This window comes from Eucyclogobius newberryi, unplaced genomic scaffold, assembly GCF_026437365.1.
Source record: "Eucyclogobius newberryi isolate DKJ021-1_F unplaced genomic scaffold, fEucNew1.0.hap1 SCAF_12, whole genome shotgun sequence".
Lineage (NCBI taxonomy): Eukaryota > Metazoa > Chordata > Actinopteri > Gobiiformes > Gobiidae > Eucyclogobius > Eucyclogobius newberryi.
Window position 1 is genome coordinate 21,481,750 of NW_027315746.1, and position 19,961 is coordinate 21,501,710.

The 19,961-nt window shown below is 39.5% G+C and overlaps 1 protein-coding gene across 2 annotated transcripts in view; it reads right to left on the reverse strand.

The window, feature by feature from the left end:
* ephb1 (EPH receptor B1) overlaps nt 1–19,961 on the reverse strand; it is a 250,745-nt gene that overhangs the window by 133,465 nt on the left and 97,319 nt on the right. For both annotated transcript variants that reach the window (XM_072441429.1, XM_072441428.1), the window contains exon 3: nt 17,632–18,313. In XM_072441429.1, coding sequence (XP_072297530.1) covers nt 17,632–18,313 — 682 coding nt within the window. The remainder of the gene's footprint in view (nt 1–17,631; nt 18,314–19,961) is intronic.

Sequence of the window (19,961 nt, forward strand, 5' to 3'; positions counted from 1 at the left end):
AATGTGTTTTCTCAAATGATTTTTGGATGGACAGTTTGCGTGCCACAGAAGTTAGACAGTTAACACATGACAGGAAGTACATTTTTCTCACAGAATCACTGGTGAAAGGTGCTAACAAAATGATTCCCAGCACTCAAGCCTCTGGACAACACCAAGTTACACCGAGTTACCCAAACATACATGAATCAATCAATCAAACTATAAGCTAACTATTGCTTAACACAGGATGTCTCCTTAATTGCAGGCCTCATCAATCCGCCGACATCCAGGTGTACCGGCCAAAAGACTGCGACGACTCATTTAAAGCCGCAATAGAAAGGTCAGTTTTGGAGAAGCCGTGTGGGAGACGGAGGGGCAGATAGTGAGACACTGAAATTGACAGAGTGCTTGAGCATGTGTGCCTTTGTGTCCCTATCACTCTGCGTTTGCCTCATTCCCCAAAGGGTCTTATTATGCTCTGCACCGACTCGGACACAAAAGGCTGCGTCTCTGTATCCACATCCCCCTGAGAAGGTTCTGCACACAGCAAATCCATTTGTTTGTCAGCTCGACTCGGACTAATCAGATATCATTCTGTGTGCGGGGCGTAGGAGCGTGCGTGGCGTTTTTGGCCCCGATATACTCTTGATAAAATCGCTGCCCTTTCACTGAGGTGGCTGGGCATCGTACAACCAATGTGAGAGGCTAAGTTAGAAAGCTATCGCACGGTGCATCTGCCATTATGGATCAGGTCAACACAATTTCCACCACTGTAGTGAAAAGATATGAAAAGTTTGTACTGTAGCAGCAGATGAGGGGAAAGCCTGAATATTTCTTGAATAGTATTAGGAGCGGACCTTGAGGCTTTTTTGGAGTATCTTGATAATGATATTTAGACGATATTATGTATTATGATAGTAGTCCTGGTTTCTTGAGTTCTCCCTGGTTTAATCCTGTTTTAGTCCTGTTTAAGGACCCGCTTTAGCTCTGTTTTAGTCTTGCTTTAGTTCTGGAGTTGTCCCTGGTTTAATCATGTTTTGATCTTGCTTTAGTCCTGTCTTAGTCTTGTTTTAGTCCCTGTTTTAGTCCTGTTTTAGTCTTGCTTTTGTCCTGTTTTAGTCCCTGGTTAAGTCCTGTTTTGTCCCTGGTTTAATCCTGTTTTAGGCCTGTTTAAGGACCCGCTTTAGCTCTGTTTTAGTCTTGCTTTAGTTCTGGAGTTGTCCCTGGTTTAATCATGTTTTAGTCCTGTTTCAGTCTTGCTTTAGTCATGTTTTAGTCCTTTTTAGACCTGTTTTAGACCTGTTTTAATCTTGCTTTTATCCTGTTTTAGTCCCTGGGTAAGTCCTGTTTTGTCCCTGGTTTAATCCTGTTTTAGTCCTGTTTAAGGACCCGCTTTAGCTCTGTTTTAGTCTTGCTTTAGTTCTGGAGTTGTTCCTTGGTTTAATCATGTTTTAGTCCTGTTTCAGTCTTGCTTTAGTCCTGTTTTAGTCCCGTTTTAGACCCGTTTTGGACCCGTTTTAATCTTGCTATAGTCCTGTTTTAGTCTTGCTTTTGTCCTGTTTTAGTCCCTGGCTAAGTCCTGTTTTGTCCCTGGTTTAATCCTGTTTTAGTCCTGTTTAAGGACCCGCTTTAGATCTGTTTTAGTCTTGCTTTAGTTCTGGAGTCGTCCCTGTCTTAGTCTTGTTTTAGTCCCTGTCTTAGTCTTGTTTTAGTCCCTGTCTTAGTCTTGTTTTAGTCCTGTTTCAGTCTTGCTTTAGTCATGTTTTAGTCCCTTTTAGACCTGTTTTAGACCTGTTTTAATCTTGCTTTTATCCTGTTTTAGTCCCTGGGTAAGTCCTGTTTTGTCCCTGGTTTAATCCTGTTTTAGTCCTGTTTATGGACTCGCTTTAGCTGTTTTAGTCTTGCTTTAGTTCTGGAGTTGTTCCTTGGTTTAATCATGTTTTAGTCCTGTTTCAGTCTTGCTTTAGTCATGTTTTAGTCCTTTTTAGACCTGTTTTAGACCTGTTTTAATCTTGCTTTTATCCTGTTTTAGTCCCTGGGTAAGTCCTGTTTTGTCCCTGGTTTAATCCTGTTTTAGTCCTGTTTAAGGACCCGCTTTAGCTCTGTTTTAGTCTTGCTTTAGTTCTGGAGTTGTTCCTTGGTTTAATCATGTTTTAGTCCTGTTTCAGTCTTGCTTTAGTCCTGTTTTAGTCCCGTTTTAGACCCGTTTTGGACCCGTTTTAATCTTGCTATAGTCCTGTTTTAGTCTTGCTTTTGTCCTGTTTTAGTCCCTGGCTAAGTCCTGTTTTGTCCCTGGTTTAATCCTGTTTTAGTCCTGTTTAAGGACCCGCTTTAGATCTGTTTTAGTCTTGCTTTAGTTCTGGAGTCGTCCCTGTCTTAGTCTTGTTTTAGTCCCTGTCTTAGTCTTGTTTTAGTCCCTGGTTTAGTCGTGTTTTAGTCCCTGGTTTAGTCGTGTTTTAGTCCCTGGTTTAGTCGTGTTTTAGTCCCTGTTTTAGTCCTGTTTTAGTCCCTGGTGAAGTCCTGTTTTGTCCCTGGTTTAGTCTGGCTTTAGTTCTGTTTTAGTCCCATTTTAGTCCCTGGTTTAGTCCTGTATTAGTCCTGGTTTAGATATAGTTTAGTAATGTTTTAGTTTTGCTTGAGTCCTGTTTTAGTCCTTGATGAAGACCTGGTTTAGTGTTGCTTTACTCTTGGGTTTGTTCCTGGTTTAGTTCTGTTTTAGTCTTTAGTCAAACGTGTCTTTAAATGTTTAAGTATCAAATGTAAATGACACTCGAATGTCTCATCCACATTTTACACTGCACTGTCCAGTCCAAGAAAACACATGGGTCATAAAAATCCTGAATTCAAAATAAATAAAGCGTTTGCTGCAATTTTGAACTATAAATTATATACATGCCATTCAAATTTTAGATACCTTCAAACCAACATCCACGTTATTATTGTTTTTTTTTAATGTATATTACCCTCCTCTTAGTAGTAGTAAAGGCAAAATTACTTTCAAGATTGATCAAAGCATAAAGACGAAACTAAAATGGGATGTGGGGGAAAAGAAGAAGCACTTTTTCAAAGGTTGAAAATGCTTCACATCATTTTCATTGGGTTGAATGTCGATACTAAAAAACATACAACAAAATGATGTACTTTTATCCAACATTCCTGATTATTCTCATTTAGACTTAGGACATCAAACAGTGCTCACTTCATTACTTTGTGTGGTTTCTTTATCGCACAGAGACAGAAGCGGCTTTTTAAAGACCCGATACCTTTGTCAGAGAAAATAACTCATATCTAAAAGAAATCAGGGTCTTTACAAAGACTTAAATAGTCTCTATAGCCAAAAGGGAGAGGAGGAAATGATAAAGGATATAGGCCCTAAAAGTGGAGCATTTAAGGCACTGGCTTTTATGTTTCCACAAGATTCCACATTATTTCAGTTAATGCTTTTTAGGACGGTGGTTAGGAGCTCAGAAATCAATCATCGTCATCATGAAAAGGGGGAGCCATACATAGTTCTTTGTTATGTAATGTCTCATTTTACTTGGTTTTAAAGGTCCCATTTTGATCCACAGCCTCCGTCCAGTGGAACCAGGAGGCGGCTCTCGACCTGCTCACACGGGCCCACTCACGTATAAGAGGAGTGAGTGGGATGTGGGACAGGTCTACTTCACGCAGAGGTGGACCGTGACTAAGTACTGATACTCAAATCATTTAAGAATAGGCCTATTTTGTGAACATTCTGGACGCATATTTTAACTGTTAACATTTAAAGACAAAAACAGTTTTATGTTTAGATTTTTTTTTATTATCTCAATGGTGTATTAGGTGTATTAAAATTGGCCTTTAAACGTACTCTACAGCACATTTACTTAAAATAATGTATACCGTATTTTCCGGACTAAAAGCCGCACCTTTTTTCATCATTTTGGCGACTTATACTTATATTTATACTTATATACTTATATACTTATACTTATATTCCGGAGTATTGCTTTTTTCTTCACTATTATGCATTTTTTGGCTGGTGCAACTTATACTCCAGTGCGACTTATAGTCCAGAAAATACGGTACACTGAAAACCACACTCGTTCGTTTATTAGAATTGATGTTATTGGTGGTGTTGGCAACCGAGGGAACTATCACAGAGAAATAAACAAAACCTAGCTTGCTTTGACATACTAATATGAGCATTCTGTTGTACTGAATGCAGTTCGATGGCAGAAATGCTCAGAATGTGTCTGGTGATGAGTTATGGACTTAAAATCAGCGCTTATGATATCACAAAACTGGGACATGTGCAAGTGAGTGTTTAGTTGGTGTCAGAAAAGGAGCAGAGAAAAGGATCTCGTAAACAGTATTAATGAAACAAGCATGAATGAAGCTAAATACTATGTTCTAGATCCGGGGGACACATTTTGTATAATATGTGTCTAAGAAGAGTGCACTTTGTAAACGTTCTGGTGGAGGCTATGCTATTACTTTGCCTACAATGTTACAACCAAGCGAGTTACAACCAAGCCAAGTTACAGGTCACATCTGTGGAGAAGTGACCCTGCTCACATTAAGAATTGACAATTTTAAGATATTTTTCAGCAACAAAAACACAAAGTTACTTCAATTCAGGGGATACACATCCACACATAATTTATCAGAAAAGGTACAGTAATTGTACTTGAAAATAAAACAAATATGAAGAACAGTTTTGACAGAAAGGCCAGATGCAAACGCTATATTTACCAATCCAAACAGGCTAAGTAGAAGAAACTTCGCAGCCCCTAAACCCCTAGTGTGGGAACTTGGTAAACAAATGGAGCACAAAGCGTCGAGTTCTCAAAGGGAGGATTACCAAGTCACTCTCTCACTTATTTGCCTTTTCATCTCTCCTCCCCCTCCTCACTCACACGTACAAATATCATCCACCAGCGCTGCTCTTTTCCCTGGTTCACTTTCCACATCCAATAATCATACAATGTCGGTCTCCTTTGGGAGCTTTTCACCAGACAGCTGTGTAGAGGGGGGCCCCGTGCAAGATGATTGACAAGCCAGTCCAGATCGATAATTTGTCAGCGAGATGCCATATTGAATTTTGAATGCGTTTCTTTTACCCGTTCTTTTTTCTTTTTCTTCCTCTTCTAACCCCGGCGACTCCAGTCTGTTTACCATCAGTGGAACTTGTAATTAGACACATAATGACATAGCATGGTGTGGATTAAGGGATACGTCTAATTGCTAGTTAGGGTGTAGCCAAGATTTCGAGGTTTTGTTTGATATGACTAATCATTTTTAAATGGGTGTCTTGGTGTTAGACAACTTTCATGGTGGCACAACATGCAGAAATAATTATTCATGTGACAGACATAAGAGGCGGACTTAAAGTGGAACTATAAGGCAGGAAATGTGATTAGCTCATTCGATTGGACACAGCACTCTACGGTACTGATGTCTACAAGATTGTCCATGCTTCTTTATCTGCGAGGAGATGTTTGGTTCAGTTTCTTTCCAATTCAAGGGACGACACAACGCGCACATTGCTTATTCAATATTGGGCGACAGTAGCTCAGAGGGTAAAGTCGTCATAACTGCCAGACAGTGGATATTGTTGTTATTTCCATGGGCAAGACACCTGAGCATGAATGTGGTGTGCGACAGGTGAGCGGTCATGTGAATGAGTAAATGAGTAATAATATTTAGATTTTATATGTTTTTTTTTATTTGGCAGTCCTGGTGAAACCCCTCATTTCTCTCCATGCTCCATCAAGTATCACTCATCATACTTATGGCTAAAAAGACAATGTATTCTTCTAAATTCCATCAATGTTAATTTTATGTTACTTTTGAAAATAAAGTTTAGGTTTTTGTTTTCTCGATTTAGTCTAAAACTCCTTTGTGCACTTATTTAGGTTTAGTCAACTAATTATTTTAAGTTTTTGCTGTATATAATGTCATGCTAATTCAGTCGACAAAATCAGTTGGCTAATCAGTAAATACTTTTATTTTATAAACTATCGCATTGCTTCATGGGACGTGTTCATTGAATGTTAAATTTGTTTATGGTCTAGTTTGGGGCCGTAAGATTGAAACAACTAGAACATAAATCTAGTCTCATTCCCCATTTCACCCTTTCCTCTCCTGTCTAATAAAGCCTACGGGCCACAAAATCTTCAAAAACAAGATATCGTAGTTTTAGTTGAGAAAAATATCTAATTTTAATTATTTAGTTAAGCAATTCCAACACTTTTTTTATTTTATTTGATTGTTTGTAATATTTTGCTCAGAAAAGATAGAACATTTACAAAACCTTACAATTTTAGTCAACGAAATTAACACTGAATTCCATATAGCATAAAACAGAACTATCTATGATGATATCCTTTCCTCCCGCTGCTAAGATTATGGTGCCTTTCACACCTAATGTATTACGTGACTGTCTTTGCAGTAGGAGATTCTATAGTGGAAGATACATTCATGCACAGTGTGAAGGTAAGACGCAGGCTAGTCTACACAAAAACCAGGCAAAACATTACAAACACCTGCCTTATTTGTAGTCATAGAGTCATTTTCCCACAGCAAGATCCTAGCTGTAGTTCCAAGCCAAAAATCTGCTCATTCCCACGTCGACCATGTTTGGAAGTAGCATTTATGACTTCTATTCAGTTTTAATTAGACGCTAACACAACCTTGGCTAGCACTCATTTATCATTCAGTGCCGCTGATAACCTCCAGGTGTTTTTCTATTGTCACACTAAACAAGGCTGGCTTTCATATTAGGCCAACAGTGCGCATACAGATGGATGCTGATGGCACAGGCTAAATCAACAAATAGGAGGCAATGGAGAGGAAGAATTAGTTGTGCTTTCCCAACCAAAGAGTGTCCCATCCTTACTGCCCTGCTGAGGGAGAGCTCGCTGAAGCAGGACAATGGTTTAGAAAAGTAACACCAGTTCTGTGTTCAAATAGGAAAACAAGAGAGGTATTTGTATTAAATCTGTAAGAATAAAGATAAACACAAGAAAAGATAATATAATATATGGCTAATAAAACCGTTATGCTATTGTAAAAGATAATAGCATATTTGATGGCAGAAAAAAAGTTGATCAAGCAGGTTAAAAAGTCTGGAATTGTAACAGAGTAATATTACGTACAATATGAAACTGCATTTGATCCAATGACATTTGCACTCAATGTAATTACACCTTGTCAAACTTGTTGATCATAAAACAGTTCCCTCAGCTTTTTGTGGCCTTTTCATCACCAACTTTTGTCAATTTTTAATCTGAAAAATGACTAAATCTTTAAGTAAGATGAAACAGAGTGACTCCGTTAGAAGGAATGGATAATATATATAAGCTGACATTATACTACAGCAAATATTTACCCAAGTGAAGACGCAGTATTTATGAGCTTCCTAAAACATCAAACGTGAACCCAAATTTGTTTAATGAAATGAACGGTATATTTTCTTTGAGTTGTAGTCTACAGAAGAGGGTTGGGATGGTCCATATTGATATGTCCCACGGGAAGACTGCTCTTGGTCACTCTATTGACATTGACTTTGGAGCGTTCTCCTTAACTGTGAAATCATAATTAAAAAGCATGTGGCCAAAGGGTGTGATGGATGCGGGTCGTGTCTCGGGTGAGGGGTGAAGAGAGCCCCTCTGTGGAAGGCCTTTTGTGTTTTATCAGGCGCAGGGTGCACAGCCAAATTAGGCAGAATTCAGCCATCTGCTGAGTCTATGGCCTCTTTTGTCCGGCCCAGTCCCCCGTGTCTCAGAGTGGCCCCCAAAATCACGCTCAGTCCACACCAAAGGAGCAGGACGAGAGGAGGAAATATTAGAGGGGACACGAAGCAATGAAAAGATGAAAAGAATATCTAAAGTGCTCTAGTAATTTTACTGTGTTTAGGTGATTTAAACACTAACAATTTCGAACGACTAAAAGCACTGTTATTCTTCCATTGCAGTCTGTGATCCACAACTGTTAGATAATTACAACACAGAAACAACCCATTATCGCATCGAGAGTAAGCAATTTAATCATCAAAAAAGATAATTCAGTAAAAGATTTTAAAAGATTTACCCACAAAAAGCTACTTTGCACATCTGAGAATTCAACCAAAGAAATTCTTGATCGACTAAATATTATGTCAAGTGCATCAACTAAAAGGGGTTGTAGGGAGTGTATGGAGAGTATGGAGAGTATGGAGTGTATGGAGAGTATGGAGAGTAGAGAGTGTATGGAGTGTAGGGAGAGTATGGAGAGTATGGAGTGTATGGAGTGTATGGAGAGTATGGAGAGTAGAGAGTGTATGGAGTGTATGGAGAGTATGGAGAGTAGAGAGTGTATGGAGTGTAGGGAGAGTATGGAGTGTATGGAGAGTATGGAGAGTATGGAGTGTATGGAGAGTATGGAGAGTAGAGAGTGTATGGAGAGTATGGAGAGTAGGGAGAGTATGGAGTGTATGGAGAGTATGGAGAGTATGGAGTGTATGGAGAGTATGGAGTGTATGGAGTGTATGGAGTGTATGGAGAGTAGGGAGAGTATGGAGTGTATGGAGAGTATGGAGAGTATGGAGTGTATGGAGTGTATGGAGTGTATGGAGAGTATGGAGAGTATGGAGTGTATGGAGAGTATGGAGAGTATGGAGAGTATGGAGTGTATGGAGAGTATGGAGAGTATGGAGTGTATGGAGAGTATGGAGAGTAGAGAGTGTATGGAGAGTATGGAGAGTAGGGAGTGTATGGAGAGTATGGAGAGTATGGAGTGTATGGAGAGTATGGAGAGTAGGGAGTGTATGGAGAGTATGGAGAGTAGGGAGTGTGATGTGGTGCGTGCAAAAGAAACAGCATCTTCATAAAGCAGATCACTCCAAAAAACAGCTAACTAACTCCATACTTTCTGCTGATCCAGTCCTTGAAAATTGGTTAAGTTTGAGTCGCCTTTTTGCTCCAAAGCCATCCATTTGTTGTGTCCATGGCCGGAGTTTTGAGGCCCAGATAAATCCTTATAATCTTAATCTTAAAATGAACCGATCAACCGATTAATCGACTAAACAACTACAGCGCTACAGGGAACAACAGCACAACATATCAGAGATTTGACAAAACATCAGAACATGCAGGGGTCAAAAAAATAAAGACTCTCTCAAAGATGTTCTGGCGCTGCAATGAAAAGCCTTTGGGAATGAAAAAAAAAAAAAAAAAAAACGCTGACCACACATATGACCTCCATAGAAAGTGAAGGTGAAGAAAGCAGACAAAACACGGCCTGTGAATGGGCCAGGACAGAAAGTGCCAAATAATAGGACTTTGCTCTGTGTGGGGCTTTCAAAGGACTCCGTGTGCGCTGGCTTTTTTACCGCTGCGCGAACAAAACTGGATAGATTCCCGAGCATCATTAGAGAGGCTGCATATGTGTGCGGGTCGTTATCCTCTCACTGGTCGGGCCTTCTTTTCATGCAGTCATTGTTTTGGTCATGCATTTGCTCCAGCGTCCTAAACCCCATGGAAACCGACTCGTTCCATCCTCACCAACGTCGTATTCCGATGCTTTGCAAAAGATGGACTGACGCCACAGAGTCAGATAGTGGCTTGATTGGGCTTCAAGGTGACTTAGTGGAGCAAGGTTGGAAGGAAAAAAATTGTTTGTGGCCACACATGAGCGCGTCAATTAAACTAGGGTAAAATGTGGAACGGAAAAGCCGACAAGGCCAAATGGACTGGAATTGGATTTAATAGCTGTGGGCATCTTTCTGCATGTTGTGTGCCAGATGCTTTTAAGAGCAGCGTTTTATAAATGAATCGTTAAATTACATGACAAAACAGAACACATTTTCTACTGTTTATTTTCTACCACACTGGAGGTGGAGTTCTATAAAAGCAACTATGAGGCTAGAGTGCGGATGATATTATTTGTGATTATCCACAATTGTTGGCAGAGTAAGATCCTTTATTTGTCTTAAAATCTAAATTTCTGAATGAAAAAGTCAAGAAAAGTCAAGAAATTGTCACTTAAACAGCCAGATAAGAGTGCAATGATTCATTGTACTATTTCTAACATCTGTACATGGTACAGACCAAGTTTATTTTGATTGTATTAATAAATTCTTAATGTATGCATGGCTTATTTGATTTGATATACTTTTGCTATTATTATTGTTATATGTTGGCTTAACACCGAAACTGAATTTTGTTCACTGACAAAGGCAATAATCTTTTTCTGATGTACTTTTTTTGGAGTATTTATTCATTCTTCCAGTCTACCATTCCAACAATATTTTTTTTTTTAGTTCTTATGATTACACTGTGATTATCTGATTAACTGAATAATCTTGACATCCCTAGAATGTATTCTCTGGACATTTAAGCAGTACTTTGTTTAAATTACACAAACACATCTTCATACACTGGAGAAATAATAGTCTTAATGTTTTGGCTACTTTGAACACTTCCAGGCCTGATTTCTCGTTCGGCCTCATTCGCCAGATAAAGCAATCACATTTGGCGGCTCCTTTTATCAGTCCACATGGTTACTTGGCTAAATGTTCGCCAAATGCCAGTCCTGCTCAAACCAACATTACTGTGACTGGAGTGAGCACAAATTGCAGATGCTCGTGTTGGACTCCAATCGCTCACCTAATTTTCACTGGATGATTGTTAAAATCAAACAAAATCAAAAACTGAGAAAACAAATAACTTCACACTGTGGAGATGTTATAAAAGCATTGTAGGTTTTCATAATGACAAAAGTATCCTCATTCCCAAAAGTTTGTACATTTTTGGAAAAGTTTAGGTTCTTATTGATCCTGCAGAACTTTTGCAAAGAAGCGTTATATTTAACAGCTATGACAACAATACTTTTAAGTTGCATTTATTGGGTTTATTAAGTTTAAGACCAGGGTTAATATTGTGACAAATGGGCCTGGGACACTGCATTTAACATTTTAATAATCCACACATGGAGGAACTAATACTTTGTGTTGAGCGTGTCCCAGAGATGTGTGTGCGATGTGCCGCGGCCCCATGATGCTAGCCATTAGACAGCAGTAAGGCGGCCATGATGAATCGGCACTTAGCCCAGGGAAGCGCACTTGCTCAATGGGCTGTGACCCTCCCGCTGCCACTGTCAGCTTGCAGAATGTTAAATAAAGTTATTTGAATATTTGTAATATTAATGTGCCAGCGTGTCAAAAAACCACTGAAGCTCGACACTGAGAGGAAATATCTGGAGATTGGGTAAACCTATAGGGCCATCGTACTGAGGAATTACATAAAAGCTCAACCAAAGTAAATATACGAGTTCTGGGTTGAATTATGGGTGAAAAACAGGCTGAGGGAATGCAGAGTATAAGAGGAAAGCCAGTACTATATCTGCAAAGTGACAAGAGAAGGTGCAAAAGAAAGATCACATTCAACTTGTGCTGTCGTCACGTAAAGAGAGGCTCTGTGCAGCTAATCAACTCAAAGGAGCTTTGACGTGGTCGTGCACTGAGCGTCCTGGTGCAGGGAGCTGAGACTCATCTGACAGGGAAAGTGAGCCTTCTGCTATGCTGCTCCCACAGCTTGGAACAGTCTCCAATCTGAACTGAGATTGCGTGAGCTGGTTTCATTGAAGGGTTTTTATACTATTTAAAAAGAAAAATGAGACCAAGAATCTTATGGAAATTGTCTGTTCTTTTAAACATAGTTTCTTAGTTTGAATTTGTAATTTTTCTTATAATTGTGCGCTGCAAGTTTTGCAATCTTGGCTTTTACCTGGTTAAATATAAGTAAAATATTGCATGCAAAAACCAAAACACTAGAGAAGTAGGCTACATCTTCATAAATGAAAAGACAGATTAAACTGTAACTCCCAAAACTCCAGTTAACTCACTCAATGCTTTCTCCTTTCTGCTGTTATCGATGTAAATCCTTACCATCCATTAAAATAGTTGAAGGATAAAAAAATGGATCGACAAAGAAACCCACAACCAATTGACTAAAGAATACAGCTCTACTTTAATCCAACCATAGAGGACAGAAAATTCTACAGATATTATCACGTTGAGTGGAATGGATCATGGCGGGATGGAATAATATTTTGATTGTAGTCAAATATAGTTGGCTTTTTACTATACATTACTATAAAAAAGAGTAAAATTCAAGCCTCTGATTACTTTTTAAAATGGCACTGTTTTGTGCAAATTAACTAATTAGTTTTAATTTACAGTCAGTTTCCTTGGTACTTAGAGAAAGCTTTAAACCAGCCTACAGCTCTTAAAACATATAATAGATTACTGTCAGGATGAGTTAAAACACTAAGGTACAATGTGTGTAGCAGTAGCTGAGAAATTGCACTAAAATGTCTTAAAGTAAAGTATTAATTCAACATTTAGAACAATTAAATACCTCAATCTACCTCTGTATCTACCTGCGTTGCACCAATGAAATTTCCCCATGTGGGACAATAAAGGAATATCTTATCTTATCTTAAGTACACTATCTTCAGTGTGTACACTTCAGTCTAGTCAAGGCCATGTGTCGGTTCAAACATAAAGACTTTGATATATTGGTGGCCTAAAGGATTCAATTTCTTTTGGCTCTCGATGAGAAGAGTTGATAACAAAATGTTGATAATAAAAAAGTATTGAATTTCATTGTTTTGTTCCCCCAACTTTTGAGACAATTAGCCGCGGTTTGCTTTTGAGTTTTAAACATCTGAAAGATTATCCTAGCGGGGCGTTTATTGACTTGTAAGGCGCATTAAAATGATCCATGATAATAATAGTGAAAAATAAAAACGTAGCTTGAAGAAAAGCTAAGTAACCAAGGTGATTGCATAAATCACTCAGCGGGAAACGGGAACATTGTGAGCGCATGACGACTTCAGCAAAGTCACCAAATCACTGTTTTATTAGCTGAGAAGGACAAGCACGATCCCGGGCTCCTCACTGGTGGAGGGTAGCTATTTAGAATTGGCCACGCTCCATTTAACAGCAAGGTAATAAAATATTTAGCAGGCTGCTTACAGAGCCATAGGGGAGAGCGGGGGGGAGAGCGCATCCGGAGATCGAGGGTTACCCAAATGGATGGTGTGGGAGCTGGGGAGACGCTAATGACGCGGGCGCACTGGCATATACAGAAGGGCTCAACATGGTCCGACAATACTAACTGGAACAGCCAGCAGCACACGGCGTGCGCTCGGAGATTAATTTGCCACGTATTGATTGGAGGAGCGCAATCAGGCTGAAGTGGCTCAAATACACATGTCACTATGCGCTGAGGGTGCAATGGAATCACTCTTATACATCCAATTAACTTCACTTTTCAATATAACTATACCATTATGTCAGCGCAAATGAAATACCCACCGTAAAGATTAACAAGGCGGTGTAATTAATAGACAGGCGCTGGGTTGTTCTGGCTCGTCATGTTAAAGACTGTATGAGTGAAAGTCGTTACATGCTCGCTTTATGTTTTGGGAATAAGTCAACCAGTGGTTTTTAGACTGAACAAAAAAGTTATATATTTAGAGTGTAAAGTGAAGTAAATTAGTTGTATTAGATGCATTTCAAGGCAAGAAATGCTAATTTGTGAGTTAGTGAGCAAAAAGAAAATTGATTTAATTAAAAAATACACCATTTGAAAATTGACTTTAAGAGTAAAACATAAAGATGTCACTACTTTGATAAATCTTTGATCAACAAATGTCCATTATTTTCAATACAGTTCAGTAAAGTACAGAGAAAAAGTACAAATACCTGCTCTCAAATGTATTGATGTTAAAAGTATCCCCTGTCAAAGTAACTTCAAGTAAACAAATTGATGTAAATCCACATTTGTCCAGAAGTGTTCCATTGTAGAAAAAGATTCAGTTGTAGTCATCTAGACACTACAAAATGGACATATACAATAGTTTTGTGAAGCCCTGGGGCGGGAGAAGCCCCCTGTATTCTGATGCTAATCTGGTACTCATCAGTGATGAGGGAGCTACAGCCAGCTCACAGTAGGATATATATATATATATATATTATATATATATATATATTATATATAGCCCATTACAGCGCTGTTAGATAGAAAAGAAGAGTAGTTTCAAGCAAAACTGTAAACAAACTAATATCATACTCAAAATATCATAAATATCTGTTTTAGGACTAGATCCACAGATTGTGAATGACTCTTGGATGAGAGTCGAAACGTCTTGTTTTTCTAAATAAAGATGACTACAACTGAATCCTTTTCTACGATTTCAAGTACAGCTACATAAAAATAGTTTTTATGCATGCCCTTTTTGATATATTTTGCTACAATGATTATTCATTGTTGTATGTTGCACCTTAATGCTAAAACAAGTTCCTAGTTTGTGAATTCTGTTCACCGACAATGGCAATAAACCCCCGTCTGATTCTGATTCTGATAATTTCATCACTGATTAAGACTATATGTATGGGTATCTTTAAAAATGCAATTCCATTCAGGGTAATGAATAGCTTTACTCAAATAAATGTACATCTGCACAAAAGAGTGGAATGTATCATTGGCAGATAACAAACAAACTTTTTAGTGTAAATGAAAAATAAGAATTCCCTGTTCTGTTCCGCCTAGTATTTAAACTGAAATCTATTGCCCAACATAGAGTCCAAAATCACTCAACAAGTTCCATTTGAAACTCTTAAACCTTTGGAAGTGGTCCATGAAGGGAACCGTGCTAATGGCCAATTACTTGTTAGTGCATGCATCGACCTTTAATTTATTGCCTGCACACACTTGCTATATAGAATTACTACAGAGTGTGTTTGAATAATTGATAACTGTATGCTTGATGATAATTACTCTAATAGAAGAGGCCGTTCAATGTGCACAGATAACAGGGAGTTGTCTCCAGAGAATGTGCCAAAAGAGATTTTCTGTATAGTCTCTTGCAAGTTCTTTATAAATATTGTGAAAAAGCTGCAGTGCAGGTTAAGGTAGGTAACATCACAGAAAACTTTAAAACGAAGCAGCGTACAAAGATTTGGGGCGTTTAAATGTCAAACATTTAGAGAAAATTTAATTGAATTTGCTGTAATGCGAACAAAGACGAGAGGTTTAGCTGAAAAACAAGCTGAAAAGTATTGTTCTTGCACAGCGTAGACTTAAATAGAAAGATTTATATTACAAGGATATGGACCAATAATATGTTGCTGATCTGAAAATATGCAAACATGACTCACAAAGGTTCTTTTTCTGTTCTCAACTTAATTTACCATGCAAGGAAAACAGCCATACAGAGACGGTAATGTGGAATTAAATGACCTGTGAATATTATCGACATTAGAATGAGATGAAATAAGCACTTAAACATAAAGTCGAATACATTAAGTTGCACCTATAAAGTAATTTCATTAGCTCTGCCTCTCAGACGGCGCCTGAGATACAGTGCACACAGTCAGATATGTGCCCCGCTTATATCTGCTTATTGATCTGCGTCAGTCAATCTTATCGGAGCGCCACACATTTCTGCCCCCAAAGCTCTGGAGGAGGCCAGGCAAGTACAGACCCTCGCGAAAAGCCCCCAAGTCTGCATATTATCGACACAACCTTGGGCGCGCTGTGGCTTTGTGAGTATGTGGATGGAAGAGTGCGATAGAGGACAGGCAGAGGGGACAGAAGGTGACCAAGGAAAATTTAAGTCAAGGCTTTTTATTCGCTGCTTTGAACCGTCTATTGAAGCATCAATTCTAAACGTCGGAGCACAGATGTCAAAAGAAATAAACCATTCCACTAGCAAGAAGTTCTGGTTCTGCAATTAGTGAACTGTGCATTTAAGATCAAGGCAAGGCGAAGCATCCTATCACCCTATCACCCTATTACCCTATCACCCTATTACCCTATCACCCTATTACCCTATCACCCTATCATCCTATTACCCTATTACCCTATTACCCTATCACCCTATTACCCTATCACCCTATCACCCTATCATCCTATCCCTATCACCCTATCACCCTATCACCCTATCACCCTATCATCCTATCATCCTACCCCTATCACCCTATCACCCTACCCCTATCACCCTATCACCCTATCATCCTATTACCCTATCACCCTATTACCCTATCACCCTATTACCCTATCACCCTATCATCCTATCATCCTATCACCCTACCCCTATCACCCTATCATCCTATCATCCTATCACCCTACCCCTATCACCCTATCACCCTATTACCCTATCACCCTATCATCCTATCATCCTATCACCCTATTACCCTATCACCCTATTACCCTATCACCCTATTACCCTATCACCCTATTACCCTATCACCCTATCATCCTATTACCCTATTACCCTATTACCCTATTACCCTATCACCCTATCACCCTATCATCCTATCCCTATCACCCTATCACCCTATCATCTTATCATCCTACCCCTATCACCCTATCACCCTATTACCCTATCATCCTATTACCCTATCACCCTATCATCCTATCATCCTACCCCTATCACCCTATCACCCTATCACCCTATCACCCTATCACCCTATTACCCTATCACCCTATCATCCTATCACCCTATCCCCCTAATCTCAACTTTTTAAATGTACTGTATTTTCTGGACTATAAGTCGCACCGGCCAAAAAATGCATAATGGAGAAGAAAAAAACATATATAAGTTGCACTGGAGTATGAAATGCAGTTGCAAGTGTGAAAATAACAAATAATATCACACATAAGTTGTATAAGTATATAAATATAAATATAAAAACGGCCAAAACTATGAAAAAAGTTGCGACTTATAGTTCAGAAAATACGGTAATCAAGCCAAATTGAAGTTCAAAACGAGGAAAAAAATGGATCAAATACAATTATTATACATTTCTTGTCTATACTGTCAATTGGACTGGAATGACTTGATAGCGTACTTCCATTTAACGCCGTGTCTAAATGTTTTCAGAATGGAGTCGTGCCTTTCCTTCCGAGCGTTCAATGCACCGTACCAAGCAGCATCAAACCCCTCGCCATCTGCAAAGTAGGCAACACAGACGGCAGCCGCTCGCTAAAGATTAAGAATCAATGCTAATGCGCCTTTGTAGAGAGACGGAGATGGGTGCTATCAAGGGAAATGGGGAGAGGGGGAGGCCTTGTCGCGCTCAGCAAAACGCGAGAAACACAATCGGATCAGCCCCTCAAATGGTGCAGAAAACTGTGATCCAAGGTACGCAGATGTCTTGTCACACCGTACGCATGCCAAAAATAAAACTACTTCATGTCGAGACTACGGAAACGTGATGTTTTTGTAATATGAGTAGTCCGTCAATATCAAAGAGCATGAGTGAAAGGAAAGAGTGCGGAGAACTGATACAAGGAGCGCTCAAGACGTAATAGGAAGAGGTGTTTGACAAAGCTTTAAGATGCTTTCGTGGGAATCGTCCATTCTACATTCTTGTTGCACTGGATCGGGAAATCATTTTCTACCCGAGCGATCAAAATAATACCATGTACTAAGGAAAATATTGTGCAATGTAAGAAAAGACACAATGTACTGCTAGAGTCGCAAGTTGTCTCAACCTGTCGCCAAGATTATTCTGGATAATTTGGCCCTTGAGCCGTCCTGGACTTTTTTAATCTGGCATTCAACTAAACAGAATTAACTAGTTTAGACGTTGGATTGGTTTAATTGTTCGTTACTCACCGCGGCATACGTTCCCGTTGTCCGGCTCGAATCCAGCTTTGCACGTGCAGCTCCCGATAGGAACCATCCACTCTCCGTCTCCATTACAGTACAGCTTTATAGGGACATCCACCTCCTCAGAATTAGCAATGCACATCCCTCTGGCGATGACCAGCGACGTGCTCTCCGCTCCCGTCAGCGTCTCGGGGAAAATTGCAAAGTTTTGAACCACGCTCGGGCACTTCTTGTAAAAAACCCGGACGGACAGAAGGGACATGCAGGCCCCGTAGTCCTGGAAAGCGAGGTAGAAACCGTTTTTCGACAAAGGTCCGAAACTTCGCACCTCTGAATTGACCTTCATGAGTCGTCCGCCGAAGTCCACCTGTGAGAAGCTCTCGTCGGCTGCGATTGTGTCCACTTTCAGATAAGGAGCCTCCATCCAAAATGCGGTTCCTTTGGTGGCGATTACGGCGTCGGTCTCGTAGTAGTAAAGGTTAAACGTCTCCTTGCACGACCCTGGGACATTCGGGATAGAGCTACAGTCCCGTACGGTGAAGCGGATCTCCACGTAGATGCGCTGAGCGCCGCGCCGGTCGATAAAGGTGGTGAGGAGCCAGTTGTTTTGGCTGGGCTCGAAAACGTTGCACACCTGGTACGTCCGGATGGTGTTCAGGTTCTCGTCGTAGCCGCTCACCTCCTCCCACTGGGAAACAAAGGGAAAAATTATTAGCATATTCTTTGAAATTCATTAGTTGTTTTGGTTCAGAAACACCTCTTCTCTTTCATAATGATTGTTAGGGGGAAAATAAGTGTTGTATAAACGCAGGAGTCTGTAACAACTGTCTCAAGAGCCAAATGTGCTTCTCTTAAGCCTCTGCTGTGGGTCTTTGTACTTTGATTGAACAAAAAAGGTGAGGAAAAAATGTATATATTAGTCTGTGTTATTCATTAAGTTTGTATTTTTGTATTTTGTAGAAAAACAAAAATATCTTTCTGCAACAAAGCAATGCCAAATATTAACAGAATTTAAAAGTTAGTAGTTTTACCTCCACATTAGGTAGAGGTAGGTTGCAGTTATACATATTACATATAAAATGCACTAGAAATGACATATCGTTTCCTCAGATGTTTCCTGGGGGAGAACCCTTGGACCCCCCGCCCGCTCCAATACATTCCAATATTGATTTTCTTTAGAATTGATTAATAGCTGTAAACAGTTGACATATGATTGTTTTAAATAAATGTGTCATTACCTGTGTCTCAATTGAAATAATACTTGCGGATCTTTCTGACTTTTATTTGGTTTAAAACGGGCCAAGGGAGCTTTTTGTTGTTAAAGTTTATAGACTCCTGTCCTAACAAGTCCTACAGTTACAAAGAGAGCAACCGGATGTGTTTATTTACCATCAGTACGAGAGCAGGATATTTGAACACTCATCACAACACACTGTGGTAGTATTGTTTATTTAAGTCAGCCTAAGCTTCTACACAAGGAGGTTTAGATAATAGCTCAGACAATCTATAGCAAACCTCGTCTGTGAGACAAGGTGACCAGGGGAAGGACACTGATAATGCTGTGTATGAGAAGGACAGATGCTGTAACCATGGAGAAATGTCAACAATGATAAAACAAGTAATTACTACGAAATTTCCAAACTCACGCAACATGTGATTCAACGCATTTCGCTCTCCTTTTTGTAAACACAAAACTGTAGATAAAGCACGTTAATACAAGTTAAGCTGCTCAGAATTTGTACTCGTATTAACAAACTCCCCAAGGCCAGGCATTTGAGTCCACTTCCTGGATTAACAAAAAGATTTCACCGGCCAGTTTTTTGGAGTTTATGCATCCACTGAGAATACACAATTGTCTATCATTTCACTGAGCCATAAAGCATTTCTCAAAGAGTAAAAAATAACACTTATTCTTGCTCTCACAGCAGTAGTTTGCACACGCCACTGTTTAAGGACAAACCTAGTAATTACTTTGGATGTTGCCGTCTGTGGGTTACGAAAATAAGGTGTGTGACAAATTCAAGATTATAGGCTGCTGAATAACAATTAGAGCGACAGAACTGCTAGTGTGCGTTAGCCAAAAAGAGGTTCACAGTAGTAGATTAGCATGCAGACTGCACACTGATACAGCAGCGGCCTTCACTGGCAGGTGTGACCCAGAAAAAGTATGTTGGATGAGCGTCAGAACCCACCCCAGGGTCTTAACTCCGAAAACATGATGAAAATGTGCTATTAACTTTTGGCTGGATTCACTGAGAATTGCTGGAGAAAAATCACTTAAAGGGAAATATATCTATTGCTGGTTAAAATGTATGAAGGACGTGCAGACATTTTAG